Below are 10,000 nucleotides of genomic sequence, written 5' to 3' on the forward strand. Positions count from 1 at the left end.
AGCTTCACCAGCATGCAGACTGTTCCTGGACCAGCAGGACAGCTTCACCAGCATGCAGACTGTTCCTGGACCAGCAGGACAGCTTCACCAGCATGCAGACTGTTCCTGGACCAGCAGGACCGGTCAACCCTTCCTGAAATCACTCTTCAGCTATCAGGGACTTTCTCTCTGTGGGTTTTCCTTTTTTTGATCTGAATTTTTGAAACCCTCAGCCTTAGAATCCCCTGAGGACTGGTCAGCTGGGAAGGACTGGTCAGCTGGGAAGGACTGGTCAGCTGGGAAGGACTGGTCAGCTGGGAAGGACTGAACTAAACAAGCTGAGGACTGGTCAGCTGGGAAGGACTGGTCAGCTGGGAAGGACTGGTCAGCTGGGAAGGACTGGTCAGCTGGGAAGGACTGAACTAAACAAGCTGAGGACTGGTCAGCTGGGAAGGACTGGTCAGCTGGGAAGGACTGGTCAGCTGGGAAGGACTGGTCAGCTGGGAAGGACTGAACTAAATCCCCTGAGGACTGGTCAGCTGGGAAGGACTGGTCAGCTGGGAAGGACTGAACTAAACAAGCTGAGGACTGGTCAGCTGGGAAGGACTGAACTGAATCCCCTGAGGACTGGTCAGCTGGGAAGGACTGAACTAAACAAGCTGCTACAGATTAAATATTACATAAGAGGTTTTACTGATCTGTAGGAGCTGTCTTGTGTGTCTTGTTTTTGTCGTGTTTATTATGTTTTATTTTATTTTATATTTGTATCGTATCTGTATTGTATTTGTATTATATTTGTATTATTATGTGTATTGTAAATGAAATAATTGCATTGGCACAATGTAAAGATTGTTATAAGGACCCCAGGAAGAATAGCCGTAGCTATGCTGCAGCTAATGGTGGATCCTAATGGTGAGGTGTGATGTGTCCTCTGTGTCCTGGTGAGGTGTGATGTGTCCTCTGTGTCCTGGTGAGGTGTGATGTGTCCTCTGTGTCCTGGTGAGGTGTGATGTGTCCTCTGTGTGCTGGTGAGGTGTGATGTGTCCTCTGTGTCCTGGTGAGGTGTGATGTGTCCTCTGTGTGCTGGTGAGGTGTGATGTGTCCTCTGTGTCCTGGTGAGGTGTGATGTGTCCTCTGTGTCCTGGTGAGGTGTGATGTGTCCTCTGTGTCCTGGTGAGGTGTGATGTGTCCTCTGTGTCCTGGTGAGGTGTGATATGTCCTGGTGAGGTGTGATGTGTCCTCTGTGTCCTGGTGAGGTGTGATGTGTCCTCTGTGTCCTGGTGAGGTGTGATGTGTCCTCTGTGTCCTGGTGCTGGGGGACAGACGGAGACACCCACCCTCCACCGGGAGCCTCAGGCAGCAGGGCAGAGATATGGGCGTGATGGAGTGTTGATACACCAGCGCAGAAAGACTCCCTGGAGAGGACAGACAGACAGACAGACAGACAGACAGACAGACAGACAGACAGACAGACAGACAGACAGACAGACAGGCAGTCAGACAGACAGACAGACAGACAGACAGGCAGACAGGCAGGTAGGCAGTCAGTGTCAGTCAGACAGACAGACAGACAGACAGACAGGCAGACAGACAGACAGACAGACAGACAGACAGGCAGACAGACAGACAGACAGACAGACAGACAGACAGGCAGACAGACAGACAGACAGACAGACAGACAGACAGGCAGACAGGCAGGTAGGCAGTCAGTGTCAGTCAGACAGACAGACAGACAGACAGACAGACAGACAGACAGACAGACAGACAGTCAGAGAGTATCGTTGAGCGTTGACTTTACTAGCGCCTCCATCGCTGGTCGTGGGGCTCAGGGGTCAGAGTTCAGAGAAGCGGGTCAGGGGTCACTCACCAAAATGAGGCTCATTCTGGCAGCCTTTGATCTTGACCCCGCGAGGTCCTGTCTCAATCAGGAAGTGTCTGACCAGCTGCTCCAACGGGTCCACCACTGGAAGAGCCACAGAGAGAGAGACACCAACACACCCAGAGCTGAGGCTGACAGGCTAAATAGTCTGCCGTTACAGTAGGAGAGTGTGTGTACAACCGAGCGAGAGTGTGTGTGTGTGTGTGTGTACCTTTGCTGCCGTGGTTGTTGTTGTTGTGGCTGGACGGGGGCGTGGCCACCTTGAGTGCCAGCCCGTAGGCGCCCTGGAAGGAGCTGCTGTCCCGGATCAGGAATGCCCCAGTCTCACGCTCCTTCAACGCCGCGATGGCTGCCGTGGAAACGGGGGAGACGAGGGGGGGGGAATCCACCAGAAAAAAAAACAATAAGCATGGCGGGTTTTTTCAGACCAAATTTCTTTTTATCTAAAATCTTCATGAACTTTCACAGGTATATAGTACAAGCAATTCTGATTATAGATCTGCCACCCATGGGTGTCTAGTGCATTCCTAGGTTGAGCAGTCAGTAATTTAATTATTCAAAAATAATAATTTCCACCCAAAAAAACAAGGGGTATGTATGGCGTTTTTTTTTCAGACGAAATTTCGTTTCATCTACAAACTTCATTAACTTCCACAGGTATATATTACAAGCAATTCTGATTATAGATCTTCCACCCATGGGTGTCTAGTCCATTCCTAGGCTGAGCAGTGAGGAATTTAATTGATCCCCAAAAATAATTTCCACCGGAAAAAACAATAAGGGGTATGTATGGTGTTTTTTTCAGACCAAATTTTGTTTCATCTACAATCTTCATTAACTTTCACAGGTATATATTACAATGAATTCTGATTAGAGATCTGCCACCCATGGGTGTCTAGTCCATTCCTAGGCTGAGCAGTGAGGAATTTAATTAATCAAAAATAATAATTTCCACCCAAAAAAACAATAAGGGGTATGTATGGCGTTTTTTTCAGATCAAATTTTGTTTCATCTAAAATCTTCATTAACTTTCACAGGTATATATTACAAGCAATTCTGATTAGAGATCTGCCACCCATGGGTGTCTAGTCCATTCGTAGGCCGAGCAGTGAGGAATTTAATTGATCCACAAAAAGAATTTCCACCGGAAAAAACAATAAGGGGTATGTATGGTGTTTTTTTCAGACCAAATTTTGTTTCATCTACAATCTTCATTAACTTTCACAGGTATAAATTACAAGCAATTCTGATTATAGATCTGCCACCCATGGGTGTCTAGTGCATTCCTAGGCTGAGCAGTGAGGAATTTAATTGATCCCCAAAAATAATTTCCACCGGAAAAAACAATAAGGGGTATGTATGGCGTTTTTTTCAGACCAAATTTTGTTTCATCTACAATCTTCATTAACTTTCACAGGTATATATTAAAATGAATTCTGATTATAGATCTGCCACCCATGGGTGTCTAGTCCATTCCTCGGCTGAGCAGTGAGGAATTTAATTAATCAAAAATAATAATTTCCACCCAAAAAAACAATAAGGGGTATGTATGGCGTTTTTTCAGATCAAATTTTGTTTCATCTAAAATCTTCATTAACTTTCACAGGTATATATTACAAGCAATTCTGATTAGAGATCTGCCACCCATGGGTGTCTAGTCCATTCCTAGGCCGAGCAGTGAGGAATTTAATTGATCCACAAAAAGAATTTCCACCGGAAAAAACAATAAGGGGTATGTATGGTGTTTTTTTCAGACCAAATTTTGTTTCATCTACAATCTTCATTAACTTTCAGAGGCATATATTACAAGCAATTCTGATTATAGATCTGCCACCCATGGGTGTCTAGTCCATTCGTAGGCCGAGCAGTGAGGAATTTAATTAATCAAAAATAATAATTTCCACCCCAAAAAACAATAAGGGGTATGGTATGGCGTTTTTTTCAGACCAAATTTTGTTTCATGCACAATCTTCATTAACTTTCACAGGTATATATTACAAGCAATTCTGATTATAGATCTGCCACCCATGGGTGTCTAGTCCATTCCTAGGCTGAGCAGTGAGGAATTTAATTGATCCACAAAAATAATTTCCACCGGAAAAAACAATAAGGGGTATGTATGGTGTTTTTTTCAGACCAAATTTTGTTTCATGTACAATCTTCATTAACTTTCACAGGTATATATTATAAGCAATTCTGATTAGAGATCTGCCACCCATGGGTGTCTAGTCCATTCCTAGGCTGAGCAGTGAGGAATTTAATTAATCAAAAATAATAATTTCCACCCAAAAAAACAATAAGTGGTATGTATGGCATTTTTTTTAGATCAAATTTTGTTTCATCTACAATCTTCATTAACTTTCACAGGTATATATTACAAGCAATTCTGATTAGAGATCTGCCACCCATGGGTGTCTAGTCCATTCCTAGGCTGAGCAGTGAGGAATTTAATTGATCCCCAAAAATAATTTCCACCGGAAAAAACAATAAGGGGTATGTATGGCGTTTTTTTCAGACCAAATTTTGTTTCATTTAGAATCTTCATTAACTTTCAGAGGCATATATTACAAGCAATTCTGATTATAGATCTGCTACCCATGGGTGTCTAGTCCATTCGTAGGCCGAGCAGTGAGGAATTTAATTAATCAAAAATAATAATTTCCACCCCAAAAAACAATAAGGGGTATGTATGGCGTTTTTTTCAGACCAAATTTTGTTTCATCTACAATCTTCATTAACTTTCACAGGTATATATTACAAGCAATTCTGATTATAGATCTGCCACCCATGGGTGTCTAGTCCATTCCTAGGCTGAGCAGTGAGGAATTTAATTAATCAAAAATAATAATTTCCACCGGAAAAAACAATAAGGGGTATGTATGGCGTTTTTTTCAGACCAAATTTTGTTTCATTTAGAATCTTCATTAACTTTCAGAGGCATATATTACAAGCAATTCTGATTATAGATCTGCTACCCATGGGTGTCTAGTCCATTCGTAGGCCGAGCAGTGAGGAATTTAATTAATCAAAAATAATAATTTCCACCCCAAAAAACAATAAGGGGTATGTATGGCGTTTTTTTCAGACCAAATTTTGTTTCATCTACAATCTTCATTAACTTTCACAGGTATATATTACAAGCAATTCTGATTATAGATCTGCCACCCATGGGTGTCTAGTCCATTCCTAGGCTGAGCAGTGAGGAATTTAATTGATCCACAAAAATAATTTCCACCGGAAAAAACAATAAGGGGTATGTATGGTGTTTTTTTCAGACCAAATTTTGTTTCATCTACAATCTTCATTAACTTTCACAGGTATAAATTACAAGCAATTCTGATTATAGATCTGCCACCCATGGGTGTCTAGTCCATTCGTAGGCCGAGCAGTGAGGAATTGAATTGATCCCCAAAAATAATTTCCACCGGAAAAAACAATAAGGGGTATGTATGGCATATTTTTCAGACCAAATTTTGTTTCATGTACAATCTTCATTAACTTTCACAGGTATATATTATAAGCAATTCTGATTAGAGATCTGCCACCCATGGGTGTCTAGTCCATTCCTAGGCTGAGCAGTGAGGAATTTAATTAATCAAAAATAATAATTTCCACCCAAAAAAACAATAAGTGGTATGTATGGCATTTTTTTTAGATCAAATTTTGTTTCATCTACAATCTTCATTAACTTTCACAGGTATATATTACAAGCAATTCTGATTAGAGATCTGCCACCCATGGGTGTCTAGTCCATTCCTAGGCTGAGCAGTGAGGAATTTAATTGATCCACAAAAATAATTTCCACCGGAAAAAACAATAAGGGGTATGTATGGCGTTTTTTTCAGACCAAATTTTGTTTCATTTAGAATCTTCATTAACTTTCAGAGGCATATATTACAAGCAATTCTGATTATAGATCTGCTACCCATGGGTGTCTAGTCCATTCGTAGGCCGAGCAGTGAGGAATTTAATTAATCAAAAATAATAATTTCCACCCCAAAAAACAATAAGGGGTATGTATGGCGTTTTTTTCAGACCAAATTTTGTTTCATCTACAATCTTCATTAACTTTCACAGGTATATATTACAAGCAATTCTGATTATAGATCTGCCACCCATGGGTGTCTAGTCCATTCCTAGGCTGAGCAGTGAGGAATTTAATTAATCAAAAATAATAATTTCCACCCAAAAAACAATAAGGGGTATGTATGGCGTTTTTCATAGACCAAATTTAGTTTCATCCTCAATCTTCATTAACTTTCACAGGTATATATTACAAGCAATTCTGATTAGAGATCTGCCACCCATGGGTGTCTAGTCCATTCCTAGGCTGAGCAGTGAGGAATTTAATTGATCCCCAAAAATAATTTCCACCGGAAAAAACAATAAGGGGTATGTATGGCATTTTTCTTAGACCAAATTTAGTTTCATTCTCAATCTTCATTAACTTTCACAGGTATATATTACAAGCAATTCTGATTAGAGATCTGCTACCCATGGGTGTCTAGTCCATTCCTAGGCTGAGCAGTGAGGAATTTAATTGATCCCCAAGAATAATTTCCACCGGAAAAAACAATAAGGGGTATGTATGGTGTTTTTTTCAGACCAAATTTTGTTTCATCTACAATCTTCATTAACTTTCAGAGGCATATATTACAAGCAATTCTGATTATAGATCTGCCACCCATGGGTGTCTAGTCCATTCGTAGGCCGAGCAGTGAGGAATTTAATTAATCAAAAATAATAATTTCCACCCCAAAAAAACAATAAGGGGTATGTATGGCGTTTTTTTTAGACCAAATTTTGTTTCATCTACAATCTTCATTAACTTTCACAGGTATATATTACAAGCAATTCTGATTATAGATCTGCCACCCATGGGTGTCTAGTCCATTCCTAGGCTGAGCAGTGAGGAATTTTATTGATCCCCAAAAATAATTTCCACCGGAAAAAACAATAAGGGGTAAGTATGGCATTATATTTTCAGACGAAATTTTGTTTCGTCTACAATCTTCATTAACTTTCAGAGGCATATATTACAAGCAATTCTGATTATAGATCTGCCACCCATGGGTGTCTAGTCCATTCCTAGGCCGAGCAGTGAGGAATAAAATTTATCAAAAATAATAATTTCCACCCAAAAAAATAATAAGGGGTATGTATGGCGTTGTTTTTTTCAGACGAAATTTGGTTTCATCTATAATCTTCAAAACTTTCACAGGTATGTAGTACAAGCAATTCTGATTATAGATCTGCCACCCAGGGGTGTCTAGTCCATTCCTAGGCCGAGTAGTGAGGAATTTAATTGATCCCTTAAAATCTCAACCCCCAAAAACAATAAGGGGCATGTATGGCGTTATTTTCAGACCAAATTTATTTTTATCTACATTCTTCATGAACTGAAGCCGAGCTAGGCTGAGCAGTAAGGAATTTAATTAATGTGCTGAACTTTATTTTCTCCCTATTTTCTCCTTCTCTTAGGAAATTAAACAGAGAGCGAATTTTTTTTAAATATGTTAAATGAAATTGAGGTGGAGGTTTGTCCTTGATTTAAATAATGTTATCAGTTGAATCATTTATTTCAAATTATTTATTTTAAATTCAAATTCATCAATCTAAAAAAATCCAGTTTTACACATTTCTACGTGTAAATGTGTTTGGTACAGTGTCTTGTATTTATTTGATTAATTTGAACGTGTACATTTATGATGTTTTTGTTTTGCTCTGTCGTGTTTTCGTAGCAAAATAAAGGCAAATAAATGAGGGTTCTACGGGAAATACAGTAAAGGAGCTGAATCCGGGTTTCTGCGGAGGTGAGGTAATGAGTCAGGGTTTCTGCGGAGGTGATGTAATGAGTCAGGGTTTCTGCGGAGGTGAGGTAATGAGTCAGGGTTTCTGCGGAGACGAGGTAATGAGTCAGGGTTTCTGCGGAGGTGAGGTAATGAATCCGGGTATCTGCGGAGGTGAGGTAATGAGTCAGGGTTTCTGCGGAGGTGAGGTAATGAGTCAGGGTTTCTGCGGAGGTGATGTAATGAATCCGGGTTTCTGCGGAGGTGATGTAATGAATCCGGGTTTCTGCGGAGGTGATGTAATGAGTCAGGGTTTCTACGGAGGTGATGTAATGAATCCGGGTATCTGCGGAGGTGAGGTAATGAGTCAGGGTTTCTGCGGAGGTGAGGTAATGAGTCAGGGTTTCTGCGGAGGTGAGGTAATGAGTCAGGGTTTCTGCGGAGGTGAGGTAATGAGTCATGGTTTCTGCGGAGGTGAGGTACCTACCTTCGTCTCGGGAGATGCCGGGCTTGTACCAGAAGCGGGAGCTGTCCTGGACGAACTTCACGCTGACCCTGCCGTGCCCCTCCCCCTCCAGAGGGGCCCCGCCCACCTCCGGCAGGCCAGCGGGGGGTGGGGCCATCTCCCCCACAGTGGGGGAGAAGGTCACGTGGTGCTGGGCGGCGTGTGGGAGGGGCCCTGCGGCGGGCCTCGTAGTGGGGGAGGCGGGCTGGGCGGACGGGCGGCGTTTCTCCGGCAGCGGGGGCTGGGGGGCGGCGAGGGGGGCCTGGGGGGAGCCGGCAGGGGGGGGGGAGGCGGAGCTGGGGAAGGTGGGGGTGGAGGGGTGGACCTCAGGGGGGGTGGGGCAGCGGGGCTTGTCCTGCTCCCGAGACCCCAGCATCAGCCTCCGACCCAGGGTGGCAAAACCGGGCACGGGGGGGTCGGGGGAGGGCGGGGGGGAGGAGGTGGGTATGGGGGTCTCGGGGGTCTGCTCCCCGGGGGAGAGAGGGGAGTCCCCACGAGGACCGCCCTGGGCTGGGCCCGGCCCAGGAGAGACCGGGGCGGGGGGCTGGGCCTGGGCGAGGACAGGGGGCAGCATGGGGGTGGGCTGGGGGGGCGGAGCGGCTGGGTCTGGGGTCTGGATCTGGGGCTGGGGGGGCTGACCCTGCTCGCTGGGGAGGCCGGGGCTGGCGGCGCTCTGGATCTGGGGTTGGGCGGGGCCGGCGCAGTGGTTCTGGGGGCGGGGGGGTGAGGGCGGGCCGGGGGGCGAGGGGGGGTGGGTGGGGGTGGTGCAGTGGCTGCCCGGCTGGCTTGGCGAGGGCGTGTGTGTGGAGGACGCGGAGTGCGTGCGCGAGGGCGTTGGCATGCGTGCCCCTCCTCCCTCAGGGTAGGCCCTGTCCTGCGATTGGCCGGACTCGTAGTCACTGTTGATGTCAGTGGTTCTAACCTCGTACCCCCCGACCGCGACGCTGGAACACAGAGAAGGACAGCGTGAGCTGAGCTCCACATTCCTCCAGGACATGAGTGGCCTCTTACACCCGCTTCACGGGATGCTCTCACACACAAGACAAGACAAGACAAGACAAGACAAGACAAGACAAGACAAGACAAGACAAGACAAGACAAGACAAGACAAGACAAGACAAGACAAGACAAAACAAGACATGACAAGACAAGACAAGACAAGACAAGACGTGGCTCAAATCTTTCTTTCTGGATGGAATTCCATCGAAAAGATTTCTATCTAAAACATCCAGAAGAAGAGATGTTCCAAACAATGATTATAATTTACATAGACTCACACATGCACACATTACTCCTGTGTCAGTGTAGCATTGCTAATGGCCCCTTTAACTTCCACTAGCATTGCTAACAATGCTAACCGCTAACAATGCTAGCTATTCTCCAGAACTGTGCAGTGGTTTTAAAGCAGTTTTAATGGATCAGCAGTGGGGACAGTGATTAGACCCGCAGGCTAAATGTAAATATAAACATAAACACTTTGACGTACCTCTCCTGGGTGTGCAGGGGGCTGCTGGTGTGAACCGGGGTGGGCGGGCCTGAGAGGTCAGAGGGCGTCGAGCATGGCGCATGGGCGTCTTTGTGCATCCGCCTAAAGGAACCCTGGGAAATGTGGTCCCGCCAGCCCACGGTCTCTCCCGGACTACGCAAGACATCTGGTATGCAGAAAAGGGAGAGAGAAAATGGGGAGAGAGAGACAGAGAGATGGGGGGGAGAGAGAGAGAGAGACAAAGAGATGGGGGGGAGAGAGAGAGAGAGACAAAGAGATGGGGGAGAGAGAGCGAGAGATAGACACAGAGAGAGATGGGGAGAGAGAGCGAGAGAAAGAACATTATACTTAATTTTCTTCAA

The 10,000-nt window shown here is 44.7% G+C and overlaps 1 protein-coding gene across 1 annotated transcript in view; it reads right to left on the reverse strand.

Moving 5' to 3' along the window:
* Positions 1 to 10,000, reverse strand: part of LOC311315568 (tensin-3-like) — a gene marked incomplete at its 5' end in the record, with an annotated part of 24,914 nt that overhangs the window by 2,480 nt on the left and 12,434 nt on the right. The window contains 7 exons of the mRNA XM_084446236.1: positions 1,317 to 1,394; positions 1,847 to 1,942; positions 2,070 to 2,207; positions 8,135 to 8,414; positions 8,478 to 8,861; positions 9,000 to 9,096; positions 9,639 to 9,804. Of these exons, the coding sequence (XP_084302362.1) occupies positions 1,317 to 1,394; positions 1,847 to 1,942; positions 2,070 to 2,207; positions 8,135 to 8,414; positions 8,478 to 8,861; positions 9,000 to 9,096; positions 9,639 to 9,804 (1,239 nt within the window). The remainder of the gene's footprint in view (positions 1 to 1,316; positions 1,395 to 1,846; positions 1,943 to 2,069; positions 2,208 to 8,134; positions 8,415 to 8,477; positions 8,862 to 8,999; positions 9,097 to 9,638; positions 9,805 to 10,000) is intronic.

The sequence above is a fragment of the Borostomias antarcticus genome, assembly GCF_949987555.1.
Source record: "Borostomias antarcticus genome assembly, chromosome: 11".
NCBI lineage: Eukaryota > Metazoa > Chordata > Actinopteri > Stomiiformes > Stomiidae > Borostomias > Borostomias antarcticus.